The following is a 15,028-nucleotide window of genomic DNA, read 5'->3' as shown; positions in this document are numbered from 1 at the left end:
GCCAGATTTGGCCCATGGGCCACAGTTTGCCGATCCCTGGGTTAAGTTCAACATTTCCCAAACTGTTCTTGGAGATGCCCATGGTGCTTCATGAGAAAGGGTTCCATGGTGTGATAAGCATGGGAAATGCTAGGGGAAAAAATCTTTTTGCTTTCGTACTATAGGATTTCTTCAATATTTGTGTGCTGATACACACTGGCAATCTCAAAAAGGGGATGAGAAAGAGTCTGTCTGTCTGAGTTCCAGGGAACCACTTTTATCCTGGAACATGTCCTAGGTCTAGTTTTCTATAAAACCTCATGGAACATTAAGGATGAAGTCTGGCCAATGGTCAACAACAGTGCCACCCAGGTGATCATGCCTCTCTATGACCATCTCCAGGGACAGGCAGCTCATTACCTCTCTGTCTGCTTGCTGGGTTCAGGGACTTCTCCAACTCATGTTGTTTCACTCAGTGATGCTGGCTCACAAGTAATAAATTTAGTGCATCATTCATCAGATGAAGACAAAATCTCATATTTGATAATTTTATAAAGAAAGCATACCTTCTTTGAGTTACTGATTCATACCCAAAATATAAACTCTAATTATGCACAGGATAAAATGAAGAACTACTATGAAGTACTAAAGGAGAATCAGTGTTTCCATTAAAAGTCTTACTCAGGGGAGTTTAAAAAAAAAACTCAAATAAAATCTCAATTTACTCCGAATTTCACAGAGAGCAGGATCTACCTGTTCGATATGGGGATATTCTTAGTAAAAATACATGCCTGTGAAACTTCTGGTCTTTCTGCTACATAGGGCATTTATTTGTAGGTAACATAAAAATGTCATGTAGATTTGCCTAAAATGTAAAAAAATACTGAGTGGAACACAGAGGAGAGGTAAAGAGAGAAAGACGAAAATGTGAGCAGTGTGTGAATTTGCCACCAGGCACCATGAGAAATGTCACCAGTACCATGAGCCACCTGAAGGGAGAAAGGATGGCAATGAATGTCACACATTTGATTGAGCGTATGCCCGTGTGCGCCTCCATTTTGTTCAACTGCTCCAATTTCATGGGCAAATAGTCCAGCAGTGAGCACATCTATTTAACTCTGTGAAACCAACAGGATTACTTCTATTCAAAAGGTGCATTTGATACATATTTTCTCTTGGGCTCTGGGAGATAAGGATAGAATGGCCAGACTATGTATATAATGCAAAAGTAGAATACCACACATGCAATATATTTAGGATGATAAAGGAAAAGACCAGCATTTTTCTTTCTCTTTACTTTGACTAATCACCCCCCAGACATTTAAGCAAGTAGCATATATTTTCAGTTCATGTGTTAGACATGGATGCATCCTGGAGCAATATTTAAATGTAGTATAGGACTTTGGGAATATGGGGAAAATAATCAAAAGAGTAATTCTAAAGGCTCTATCTCTGCTCAAGTAGCTGACAGCTGTATTAGCAAGACCAGTCTTTGAGGAGAATCATAAAACACTGACTCTGTAATGAACGGGGTTCAGGTACAGCCCAGGCAGTGTAGATACTGCTTACACTCATAGCTGAAGTCATGCTGGCCCACAAGCCATAGTTCCCCTAGGGAGACAGTCACTCTGAGATCAACGTGGGAATTAATGTGAATACACAGAAATAAGGTGCTAATGTAGATGTTGTGAGTGCATGTATCTCTGTGTCTGTAACATTCCCCATTATGATTGGGTTCTCTGATGCCATCACTGTTGTCCGATATCATCTTAGAAAATTCGTTCCTAAGGAATTGCTTTCAATTTTTGACTTTCAATTTCTTTATTATAAAATAAGGAGATGAGCTAGACCAAAAGTCAGTAAACTATGACACATGAAATAACTCTGGCCCACCACCTGTTTCTGTAAATAAATTTTAAATAAACACAGTCATGTCCATGTATTATTGGTGGCTGCTTTTGAACTATAAAGGCAGAGTTGAATAGCTGTGTGAGTCCCTATGGTCTGCAAAGCCTACAACACTTACTACCTGGCTCTTTACAGAAAAAGTTACCACCCCTGAACTAGACTATAACTAATATTGATTTCGGGTTACGTTTCCATAAAGGATAACCAAACAATACAAAAGCTGACTCAGTGTGTATCTTGCCTTTTCTATCTATATGCATTGCCTTACTCCTAGAAGAATTTTAATTTGCTCAAAAAACTGTGTGGAGTGCATAACCCATACAATGGAAACCTCAAGAGAAGAATGAGGAAATAAAGACAAAGAGAAAAAGGAAGGAGAGACATGGAGATGAAGCCAGGAGTATGTGAATACACTGAATGCAAATCCCGAGACTCTGTATTTTATATAGGCCACCAACTTGGCTCCAAGCAGCCACAACACAAAGTCATGCTCCCTCTCCCAATTTATGGTGTTCACTAGAGGTTCACCAGGAAGACCACAGCAAACCCTGGCACAAAGAACCACTCATCCCCCGAGTCTGTGCACAGAGCAGATAAGGTGACATGCAGTGAACCAAGTCCCCAACAACGCCCAAACAGCCACTGGGAGGTATCCTGAACCCATTCACGGCTATGTGGAAATGCTGTCAGTGTAGGTCACCTCCAAATCCCAAAGTGGAGTTTATCAGCAATACTTCCGGTATGTTCCAAAATTTTATAATCAGAAAACATTTTCAAATAAATATTTTTTAATTAAAGAAAAGATAAAGGAAGTAGTAACCCTTGACAGCCTCATGTTCACTCTGAGGTAGACTCCCTCAGCCATGTGCTCCAAGAGAAGGCTCTGCCCAGCCTGGCTGCTCTTGTGAAGCTAAAGCATGAATGCCAAGGTGAGACACAAGGCAAGGACTGGGCTATCTGGAGACCTGGTCAAGGAATTGTCACTTTGATGATAAAATTCCAGGTGTTCACTATAAAAAGCACTGGTCAATGATGATGATCATTAGTCATTTTTACATTGAGCTCTACATTGTATCTAATTTATCATTATAAGTAATTCACACCCCAGATCTCTGTTGCTCCCTGCTTTATGTCCAGTGCTGAGAATAGTGTCTGGTGCAGGTGAGAAACAAGTACAAATGAACGGTGTGCCCCTCTGGAGAGCCCGGAGAGAAGGGAAGTGTACAGCTATGCCTAGGCTGTCCTGGCGCATCCTTCCCCAGCTGGGCCTTATCCACAATGCCCCAGCTTTGAGACTCTCTCACCTATGACAATGAGACAGGTGAAGGGAGTATCCAGATGTGGAGGCTAAGCTCCTGAGCCATGCATCAAGGAGAACAAATTAAAAATTGAAAAGGGGAACTCTGAACCATTGGGTGTCTAGTCTTGCTTTTAGTCCCATTGTTGGAAGGCTAAACATTGGGACAGCTCAAGACAAACACAGCTTTGGGTTCTGAGCAGACACTGAGACTTCAATGTGAAATCTGTTCCTTTCTCAGAGCAAAGATGTGCCTTCTCCTAGAGCAGAGGCCTGTTCTGGAACTCAGGGAAGCCTGCTCTCTGTGCAGTGGGACCTGCTCTGCTCTGAGGGTGCCAGAGCAGCACAGGCAGGATTTTCTCCAAGGAGACCTTCAGAGAGCAGCTGGCTTCCTGGGCAAGCAGGCCTGGGCAGACTGTGCTTGTCCACGCAAATGTTAAAAGAATACAGCCAAGAAGCCTTAGGACCTAATTGGCGCAGAGACAATAAAGTCAAAATGTCACAGCCAAAGCGACAGCTGTCAGTGGCTTAAAAAAGAAGAGGCATTATCTTCGACTTGGAAGTAATGACACAGAAAGAGCACTAGATGGGAAGTCCAGAGCCTGCAGGGACTAGCCTGGAGGCTGCATATTCTTAAGCAAGTCATTGCCCTTCTTATGCTTTGGGTTTTTTCGACTGTAAAATGGAAACAGATTCATTGATACAACTGGCTTGCTTGTTTCCTTGTAATGAATCCCTATAACACCACAGCAAAATGGAAGATACAAAAAAAATTCCACATGGTCCTTACCCTTCAATCTAATCATAACATGCAGTGTCTAGCACAGTGCCTGGCTCACAGGAGGCTTTCGATAGTATTATTGCCAGTAGTAGTATCAAGGTGGATGCTGGGTGCACTTGGCCTGTGATTCATTCCACTTACATAATGTTACCCACATCCACCTACCTGCTTCCACAGCTTGGTGTTAGTTCAGGCCTTTCCTCACCAGGTCCGCTGCCACAATCCCCTTAAGTCCTGTCACAGGTGCTAGGAGCTCACTATCCTAACTGATCCTAGTACCTCCGAGCTCCCCTTCTCAGCAATTTGGTCTCCGTTTGTCCACCAGCTCTCTCTGCACAACCACCAATCATGACACCCTTCCCTCAAAATCCCCTTTCCTACAAAATTCCATCCAAGTTCTTTTGCTTGGCATCTGAAGAGGGGATAAGCTGTCTCCAGCCCACCTTCCCAGGTTTGCTTCCCCTGGAGTGCCATTGTGTTCACAGCCCAGGCCTCGGTCCATCAATGTAGTGGTCATTCCCTGTTCCTGCACTCCTCACTCTGAAACGATCTCCTCTGCTTTGATGCTCAAGATCCTAACTCACGTTTCAAAGCTCAATTCAAATGCTGTCTGTCTTATTAGGTATTCAGCTTCTGGCCCACTAAGTGGTCCCTCTCTTGTTTGTAAGCTCAGGTACATTTTTATTTTTTTATATCACAAGTGTATGCTCGGTCCATCTTGAAATGGAAGTTTTGGCTCAAAGGCTTCTGTCCCTATGATGGCCTTCTTGATCCCCCAAAATTCTCCATATTCAGCTCCCCCACCCCAACACACACACTCACACAATGCTTGAACTCCTAGCATTTCTCCAGACAATCCTTCAACAACTTCCATGGTGCAATGGAATCAGGGTCACTCCTTGTTTTCCATGGGGCTGAAAAGAACACCTGGCCTAGAGTTGGTGCTCAGTAACTCTTGTCCGATGCTGCTGGGGATATTCAGAACTGTCTATAGGGGCCACATGTAAGCTGTGGGGGCTGCACATCTGTGTAACCAAAATATCTACTGCTCCGCATCCACCATCACCACCATACATATAGAAGGTACCACCTCCACTCGTCCCACATGAATGCCCAGACTCAGAATTCAACCCCTTTAAGTTCCACACATGGAATCTGCTCAGAAACAAGCACAGAAGAGCAATGAAGATTCTACTGGACACTTGGGCAGGCAGGAGGCAGGGGAGACAAGGATGGTGGTTACACAGCATAGCCCACAGCAATGCTGCCTTTGCTACCCCATCTGACACACAGTGCTGCCCAGCTTTTCCTGGGCAGCAACCCAGATCCCACCAACCTGGATCGTCCCCTCCTCTCTATCTTCCTCCATGCAGCAACTGTCCTCACCAGTTTCTCTCTATTCTTCCTACAAAATCTCAACTTTAAATCTCTCCCCTTTCTATTTTGCTACCAATTAACATCAGCCACAGCTTCGTAACCAGATTCTCAGAAGGTTCAGCTCATGATGAGTCCCTCAGATAATAGAACCCTGTCCTTCTTGAATGCTCTTTGGCCACCAACTTTATAACCCAAGCATGGCATTCAGTGTCTTACTCCTTCCTTCAAGCTGTTTGTAAGATGTTTTTCCCAAACTTGAGGTACAGTTCTCCCCAAGAAGGACTGTGATGGGTGAAATTTTCACCACTTCCCTATATCTGCAGTCACCACCTCACTGAGTTGTTGCCACAGAATGTCGAGGGTGATCATATCTACTTTCCAGTATCCCTGCCTCAGCTGTCAGGATGTCCCCATTCACTATCTATGAGCCAAATGACTTTTGACCAAGCCCCAGCTTCAGGCCCAGGAAGGGTATCCCATACAAAATAGCTTTCAAAATTATAAAAAGGAATTATTTGGAATGAAAATCCTTCTCAGGAATATTCCTGACCCAAAGTAGATCTAAGAAAGCCAGTAGACATGGCTACCCCAAAGAAAAGGTCAACATTTGTCAGGAGCATGGCCTGGCCAGTGACCAATTTATGCTTGTTTGTCTAAGGACTTCTTCTGTCTTAGCACTGAAAGACCCATGTCCAAGGTACCCCTCAGTCCCAGACAAGCTGGCATGATTGATTCACCTGTGATCCTTGCCAAGAACTAGAACGCCATGAGACCAGTCAGTGAAGCCAAGTTCCATATAAACACATCAGAGAGAAAGCAAGCAATGCCCAGAGAAGGGACAGGATGAGCCCTGGCTGCAGATGGGGCAAGAACAGCCTCATCAGAAATAATGTTGCAGGGGCAATGCTCCAAGCAAGGGCCAGACAGCCTTGGGTGGGCTGCCAATAACTTTCACCCATGATAACTGAGGATGTCCAATGTGGGTGGGATCCAGATCACACAGGGCAGGAGGTTAGGAAACTTCCCAAAAGAGGCTCTCTGCTTAGCAATCAGAGGACAACAGTAGCATCCCTAGAAGGCCAGCAAACATATACACACACACTCAGAACTTCCTGGTCCCTCTGTGCCCCAGACAATAGCCCAGTCTGCAAACATTAGCTTAAATGTGCATGAACCCAGCCTTCCTCCACAACCATACACAAGCGCTCCCCATTAGTCCCACCTCCCAACAGCCAGTGGCCTGTAGAAGACCCTGTGAAACACCACATCCCTATAAACAAAGCAACCATGGACCTGAAAAGCAGGCCTCCTGATGTGAGGAGGAAGTTGAGGACTCACCAGGACTCTGCCGGTCAGTGTCTGGGCAGATATCATCACCCCCGCCCAGTCCTTCACAGAGGTCATCCAGCCGACCTCAGCTGCCACTGCCTCCTCTTTTTCGTCCACTGGCTTGAGAGTGCCATCAGCCTGGCTTGAGCCATTGTTAATCTTCTGGGCCTCCTGGCAACAGAGAGAACAAAGGTTGAGACATAGGGACCAAGTGCATTTTAAAAACAAAACCTACCCCCCAAAATCAAAGGGTCCTCAGCTAAGGTAGGAACTGGCCTGAAGTTACAAGGTTAGGAAAGAAGGAATGGGTTATGGCTTTGATCAGTTTTTAAAATCTTTTTAAGAAAGAATCTTTTCTTTATTTCTTCTTAAAATATCTTTGTGAAAGAAAGAATGAGATTCTCTTCTTCCCATTTTTAAGAAAAAATCACAAAGTTCAGGAGGAAAAGAATCTTGCCTGGGCTCTTCCCCTACCCAGCCTTCATGCCATTCTCACAGGAGTGCCCAGTCCTCTCCTTAAGGAAATCCCCACCTCCTCATTCCTCTTGTAGTTCAAAAGAGACTGACAGGCCCACACTGGCTCCAGGAATGGGGACTGCTCAATCATGTCATTCCATCCCCCTGGCAACTGTGACTGGGCCACCGATGGTCACATGATGCACAACCAATGTAATACAACTCGAGCTCGAGACTTTTGCTGGAAAGCATAGGAAAGGTAATCCTTTCCTGAGAGTGAAGGCAGCACAGAGAAAAGTAGGAGAAGTGATGAAATGCTGATGTCATCATTTGAACATCTGAATCCAGCTATGCCTGAAATCTACCCCAGCCCTTTTCAGTTACAGGAGATAATAAACTACCTATCATGGCCTCAAATGTGAATGAGGAAACAAGGCTGACATCATCAGATAACTGAGCCCCACACTGGGCCTTAACCTGAACTCACCTGCATATAAGGTACCCTCTCCTCCCACAAAAACTTTTCTCCCACAAAGGGCCACAGCTTGCTCCCTCACTAAGCTCAAGTCTTTGCTTAAATATCACTATTTCAATGAAGTCTTCTCTGGCTACCCTTTTAAAATTGCAACTCTGCCTTCTGACAAAATAGCCCTTCTGCTTTATTTTTCTCCAAAGCATTTAAAACCTCTAATATACTCTAAAATTCACTTATTTCATTTACTCTCTGCCTCTACCCCAACTGCTGTATCCTGAGTGCCTAAATGAGTACTGGGAATATAGTTGGCTCAATAAACATGAATGAATGAATGAATGAATGAATGAACAAATATAGTTATGAGTATCAGTCCCTCACTGACTATGGAACCAGGGCTTAAGGTTGCCAAATAAAATACAAGACAGACAGGGAAATTTAAACTTCAAATAAATTTTTAGCATAAGCATGTCCCCCCAATACTGCATGGAACATACTTATACTAAAAATGTATCCATTATTTATCTAAAATTTAAATTTAACTGAGTCCTCTACTCAAATACTCACTGAGATTTTTTTTTTGCAGATCTATAGATGTCTTAAAAGATGCCAGCACAATTATGTTCATCATTTAAAACACTAGAATTAATTTCCAAAGTAAATTGATCCTATGGATCATTGTGAATTGGAGTGAGGGGAAAAAACAAAAGGCAGAAGTAAAAATCTTTGCAGTGAATAAGGAAGGGGAAGAGTGAGGAAAAGAGGGCTCAGAGTCTGGGTGAGTCATTCTCCAGGGCAGGAGTCCCCAGCCTCCGGGCCTAGGACCAGACCAGTACCAGTCTGGACCTGTTAGGAACTGGGCTGCACAGCAGGAGATGGGCTGGAATGTATTATGCTTGAATCATCTGGAAACCATTCCCCCCACCCCAGTCCCTGGAAAATTGTCTTCCCCAAAACTGGTCCCTTGTGCCAAAAAGGTTGGGGACTGCTGCTCTATGGGACCTGCAGGCTGGCAGAAAGCTGCTCCTGACACCTGGTTCTCTCCCTCCAGCTACCCCAGGCTCAGGGGAGCTGGGAAGAGAGAAGCAATACCAGCAACACGAGGTGCTTATGTTTTATTTCCAAGTGTGTTGGGCCCTACAGAACTAGCACAGTCCAAGAGGAAGCAGGGAGCAGGGGTGGGGTGAGGGTTTGGCACAGGGTGGGTATATTTGAGGGCCACCTGCTGACATCTGTGGAGCCAGCTGCCTGAGTCACCTAAGGCCAGTCTCAGTGGCCTAGTAGGACCCCATGTATCGGCCATGTAAAGACTCTGCATAGTTGCATGTCTTGGAAGAGAAGACCCTGATCCAGGATCAGCCTTAGTATCTGAAGGTGTAGAGCCAGCTCTCCTGCCTCTGTGGGACCTGCCCTGCCAGATGGGGCAGCACTGCCTGCCCACAGCCATGGTGGGGATTAAAAGCACCCCAGGACACTTAATACATGTCCAATTTAATAAGTCCCACAGCCTCCCACCTCTCCTCCAGCCACCGACACTCTAGCAGTGGTCCTCAAACCTAAGGGGCCATTAGAACCACCTGTAGGGCTTGTTAACCCAGGGTGCTGACCCCACCCCCACCACATGTATTTCTAACAAGTTCCCAGGTGATACTGAAGCTGCTGGTTTGGGAACTCCACTTTTAGAACCACTGCTTCTAATGATCCTGGCATGGATTGATCATCCAGGCTATTATCTGAAATAGGACATGGATCTTAACACCCACCCTTTCCCAGCCCCTCCCTTCACCCAGGCCCAGAACTGCCTGCTTCTTCCAGAAGTAGAGGACGTGGAGTGGACAGGGAAGAGATGGGGCAGGAAAGAGATGGAGCAGGGAAAAGGCCCTCTAATCAGAAGCTTTTATATTTCCTCTTGAGCAGTGTGTCCCTGGGACATTTCTGAACTGGTCCAGGGCCATGACTAGGGGTGTGTGAAGGGCCAGCTCTCTGCTCCTCAACTCCTGGAGCTCAGGGTTGCAGCCACCTGGCAGACCCGGGAGGAGGGAATGGGCATGACAAAGGCTGGAGGCAGGTGTCCTCTCCAGTCACAGTGGTTTCAATGCATTAATAATTCACAGCACAAGTGGTATATGGCAGATAATGCTCTCTTGCCAGCCCTCTTACCTATTGTTTTACAAGGTATTCATTATTTTAATTACTTTATGATAGGCAAAGAAAAACACAGACAAAAGGGAGATAATGCCCTTGTTGTTATTTGCTTACACTGGATGTTTTGAGCTTAATTACACATGTGGGAGGCAGAACTGGGGGAGCAGCAGGGAGAAGAGGGGGCTGGAGCTCTACAAAGCCTGATGTCACAGGCCAGGAGGGCATTCCCTGCCTGGAGGGAAAGGCCCTCGCCACTTCTGACCTCACTGTAGCCAAAGCATCCTTTATGTGGAGCGGAGACCATAACCCCATGCTCCAGAGAAAAGGCAGCAGAGGCCCAGAGAGGGGAAGTGGCCTTGCTGGGACACACAGGGGACGAGTGGTAAGGGGCAGGGCCCATTGTAACAGTGATTGGCCACCACTTATCAAGCCAGAACTGGGTGTCAGGAACTACAAATTAGGTGCTTCCTATGCATGATTTCAATTAGAGTTTATAATAAATCCAACAGGCAGGTAGAATTATCCCCATTTTATATACAGGGCAACTGAAAGCAGGTATTTCAGGGGAAGGCACAGAGCCTGAGAGCTCAGCATAGAGGCAGAGAGCCTGTCTAGGCATAGGTCTGCCCCGAGAATCCCCTGCCCCTAACAAGCTGACTGCTGTGAGCACATTAGCTCCAGAGCTTCTACTTCCTTCATGTAGAATGGGGGACAGGCATGTAGACCCCCAGCAGTAGGTGATGAGTAGGTGACAAAGCTTACGTGAGATAAGCGATGCCCAGCATTTGTCATGGTGCCTGGCACGCAGCAGTAACTAACAGCTACTGTGACAGAGTGCACATTGACGGGACTGGTTCCCTCTAAAGTTAAAGCTGCACCACTGCATCGACTGCTGGCCCTGAGAGGGACACTGGCCCAGAGTGAATCAGGGCCTGGTGTGGGGGGCAGGGGTGAAGCCACCCAGCCCAGCCAGGCAACCCCCAAGCCAAGACATAAACTGCCAGCTTGCTCTACTCACATCTCTTGTTCCTTCCCCAGTGGGATGATTCCTCCAAACCTAACCAAGAGAACCCATCACTCCCAAGCAGTTCCCTCTGCTGCAACCTGGCATCCAGGGATTCCCAAAACTGCCAGAGGCTCCACCTGTCCCAATCCCAGAGTTGGGTGTGGGGGCCACAGTGGGGAGCAACCTTTCTTGTCTTCAAAGGGCTAGCTTTCCCTAGCAGTACAAGCAGCCCTGCCCTGACCCAGCCCTGGAGAGCAATCCCATTCTAATCCCAGAACCCCACAGCCCCCAACCTTCAGTTATGGGCCATGTGTGTCTCCATCCTTCCCGAATTAGACCCATTATAAGGGAAACTTCAAGTTTGTGGTGTGGTAGGAAGACCTCTGAGGATGGAAGGATACCCAAATCCAGGTCCAGCTTTTCTGAATGTCCTTGGACAAGTCACTTCAGTTCCCCAACCCTCTTCTGCAGACAGAGATGAGTACGACCTTATGATCTGGTAAGGTGGAACCCAGCACTTCCTGAAAGTACCCACTGCTTAATGAAGGTGGGCAACAATGGCATTGCTATCCTCTGGTTGTGAGCAAGAAGCAGTGCTGCTCTGGAGAAAGGGTTCCAGAACCCCAAAGGCAGGCCTCACAGAGCATGTGGTTCAACTCTCAGATCCTCACCCTGCCGCACCTTGCAGAGAAGGGCTCCGGTTACCTTCCTCAACAAGATGTTGAGATTGCCAAGCCCTGCCAGGTGGCCCACTGTGCAGACCGCACCCTCCCTGTGAGCAGCCACCACACCTGCTCCTGCCCAGCTAGGCTCATTCACCCTGAGCAAGCTCCCATCAACACCTGTCAGGCCACGCCAGGAGCCAAGGCCACCTGGAACAGCATACCTGTTGGGTAACTGCAGCGAGGTTGGGGGCCAGCCACCAGGAGGATCGCAGCGTCCCCTCGCTGCTCCCTGTTGAGGCTGCCCTCAGATAACAAGGCTGTCTCGGGTTTAATTATGTCTCAGTTCTCTGAACACTGTCTCCTCATCCCACATCTGGGAGGTTGCTTACACAGTGAGCATCTGGGAGGAAAACTACGGTTAAAAATGTAAGTCAGATCACGTGACTACCATGCCATCACCCTCCTATAGCTTCTCATCCCACTTGCAGGACGTCACAGACTTCACACAGTGGAACCCACTCAATCTGTCCCACGCCTGCCGTCATCCTGAGTCTCCCACTCTCTCACTCACTCCAGCCACATCAGTCTCCTTGTGCTGCCAGAACCTTCCAGGCCCACTTCTGTCTCAGGACTGATTGCACTGGCTGTTCCTCTTGTCCAGATGGCCACATGGCTGCTCCCTAGCCTTGCTCGGGCCATTGATACCTTATTAGTGAGCGCTTCCCTGCCCATGCCACTGGAAATGACAGCCACCCCACCCTGATCACTCCCCATCTATGCTCTGTGCCTCCTCAGAGCATTTATACCACCACCTGGAAGCCTGCATATTCAACCATCATTTAATGCCTGTAGGCTCCCTGAGAGAAAAATTGTCGTCTCTTGCTCACTGCTATGTCCTCCACATTGGCACATTATGAGGACAGAATAAACATTTGAGACATCTTAGTGAAAGGCAGGTAGGAAAGGAGGGAGGAAAAGAGAAAAGGGCAGCTGCAGCAAATGGAAAGTCAATTCTTGGCATGCACAACACCTAGATATGATTATTAATAAATAATAATGATATTAGTATTGGCTACCATTTCAAGCATCACCATAGTAACTCTATAAGGCAGATATGAACACACTCATCTACAGAGGAGGGGTTAAGTAGCTGGCCCAGGAAAACTCAATCAGAATTTAACCCCAGCTGTATGACACCAAAAAGAGACAAGTACCTGGCCTGATGTTCTCTCAGGGACAGCATGAGGACCAAACGGGATAATGTGTATGGAAGGATGATGGGCGGCTCTAAAGTGCCTACGAAAGGTTTATTACCATCTTAAGCACTCCATTCACCCCATGCAATCTGGGTACTGCATGTACCACAGAGGCCCTCCTTCAAGGTCACCGTGCCTTGAGAGGATGGTTAACTGAAGGACAGAGGAACACAGTTCCTCTCTCAGCCAAGAACAAACTCAGAACCATAATCATCCTTCATGGAGCGGAGCATCGAAATGGACATGAGCGTGGCTGTGAAGTCCTCCTGCTGAGCACCGAGGCTCTCATGCAGCTGCCAGTGAAGAAGATCCAGCCTCCCTGGGTGCTATCCACATCCTCAGGTGGCTGTGACACGTGCCCTCTTGGCCCAGCAATCCTGAGGGTCTGAAAGGAATGGCCTCCCCTAATCCCTCTGGAACAGAGCAGGGACCAGGAACACTTTCATCTCTGCAAGTCCATGCCTGAACCCTCTGCCCAAGGCTTTGGCATCATGGAATACTTCCTGACAGCCAGAAGGCTGTGGGGGAAGAAAGGACCCAGGAAATCTCCATCTGTCCTCTCCTTGTGTCTCACAGGCCCACTTTGTCCTCAAATTTCCCTGGTCAGCATCAGAAAGCCATTCCCCCTGAGCCTACATTGACAGACTCTGCTTCTCAGTTATTCCTTCTATTTGCCTGTCACCCCCACCCTCACTCCATCCCCCAGCAGTCTTTACCTCCTCTCCCTGACCCCTTGTGTCTGTCAAAACTGACCCAGCAGCCCTGCATGGGGCTGCTCACTACAGAGCAGAAGGAACCTTTCCCTCCTATTAGAGGGATGGTGGCAGGGAGAAGAACTCTGGGTTGAAAGGCAGGGCCTGCACTCTAGCCCTGGCTCTGCCAGGAACAGGCTGTGTGGCCTTGGCCAGTTACCCAACCTCTCTGAGCCAATTCCCCATCTGGGAAATGAGAGGGCGCAGTGGGTTAAACCCACAGTTTTTTTCCTTAGAGCCTAGTGTGTGTGTTCTGTGCCTTAGAGGTTACCAAGAGAGGGCAGAGGAGGCAAGGTTCCTGGCCCCCATGAAATCAAAGCATCTCTACATTGCACAGTCTCCACCTATTAAAAGATTTGTGTGAGACTGATTCTGCTTGAAGGGGTTTTCTGTGGGGAAAAAAAGTCTGAAATCCCCTGAGTAAAATTTCATAGGCCCATTTCAGCTTTTAGAAGATGCTTTATTTCATGGCAATGATTACGACATTCTGTGGCACAGTTTGGCCTAAGACCTAGAAATGGCTGAATTTCAATACCTACAAACCCATCGAGCTTCCAGTGCTTCCATGTGGTGCCACTGTCCTGGTCCCTCTGCCCTGGGTCTTCACTGGGCCTAATTGCTGGGGAAAGGTCTTCCAGCCACCCCCACTCCTGCCAAAGAGGCCGAGAGGAAACCCCCCTGGCAGCCCGTTGCACATCCTGGCCCAGTGGCCCAGTCATGGGATCCTCCCAGGTACTGATAATCCTGCATATTAGGGATTAGGCCGATTACCTTAAGCAGTTCAAGCAAATAAAGCATAATGTGGGCACCACCAGTGGGGATTTTCATGTGCAAGTTCTGGGTAGAGAAAGGAGAGAGGAGGTGGTACACCAGGGGCAGGGGAAAGGGGCAGCAGAGGAGGCGGGCCCCACACAGAGCTGGTGGAAGGGGGTGGCACAGTTGGCCTCTGCCCTTGGGAAGTTCTGGTTATCCTGCCCCTCCCAAGCAGGGCAGAGCCTCCCCCACACTTTGCGGCCTCCCCATCCATCTTCCAGGAGTCCACGTTTGGAGGGCACACCACCACGTCTGCACCAGATGAACTCACCCAGCAGCTACCCTGTTTGCTAACCACAGTCTGTGCTCCCAGGAAAGGGGCACAATGTTCACAGATTCAGGCCACAAGATCTTAAAAAGGAGCTCAGACAAAGCAATTTACTCTGGGATGCTGGATACCATCTGAGTTTATTGGGTCTCATAAGATACTTCACCACCACAGGCTGCATAAGGTTCCCACTGCTAGGAGCTCCCTGGCCTGTGTAGGAACAACTGCTTTTCGTCTTTGTGGGAGGAGAAAGGTGACAACAGAAGCAGGCCAACTGACCTTTAACAGGTTGCCTACCATCATGTCGGCTCAGGTTTCCTCACCTCAAATGCAAAGATGCTGTGCAAACACACCCCCAGGCTCTGTCTGGACTGACCCTGAGGTCTGGATTGTGAGTCCCTCACTAACAAATATCTGGTGGTGTGAAATGCTTGAGGTGGACAGTGCACCAAGGGCCACGACCTCTACTTGGTGGTTTTACACCATCTTGCTTAATCCTCACAAGTCTGGAAGGTAGCAACATT

At 47.6% G+C, this 15,028-nt stretch overlaps 1 protein-coding gene across 33 annotated transcripts in view; it reads right to left on the bottom strand.

The window, feature by feature from the left end:
* KCNMA1 (potassium calcium-activated channel subfamily M alpha 1) overlaps nucleotides 1-15,028 on the bottom strand; it is a 739,251-nt gene that overhangs the window by 518,189 nt on the left and 206,034 nt on the right. For all 33 annotated transcript variants that reach the window (XM_045841891.1, XM_045841892.1, XM_045841893.1 and 30 more), the window contains exon 2: nucleotides 6,681-6,842. In XM_045841891.1, coding sequence (XP_045697847.1) covers nucleotides 6,681-6,842 — 162 coding nt within the window. The remainder of the gene's footprint in view (nucleotides 1-6,680; nucleotides 6,843-15,028) is intronic.

Source organism: Phyllostomus hastatus, unplaced genomic scaffold (genome assembly GCF_019186645.2).
Source record: "Phyllostomus hastatus isolate PE091 unplaced genomic scaffold, TTU_PhHast_1.1 phas_contig_38, whole genome shotgun sequence".
In the NCBI taxonomy this organism is placed as follows: domain Eukaryota; kingdom Metazoa; phylum Chordata; class Mammalia; order Chiroptera; family Phyllostomidae; genus Phyllostomus; species Phyllostomus hastatus.
Note: the sequence above shows the minus strand (reverse complement) of the source record. Positions and strands in the feature narration are given on the sequence as shown.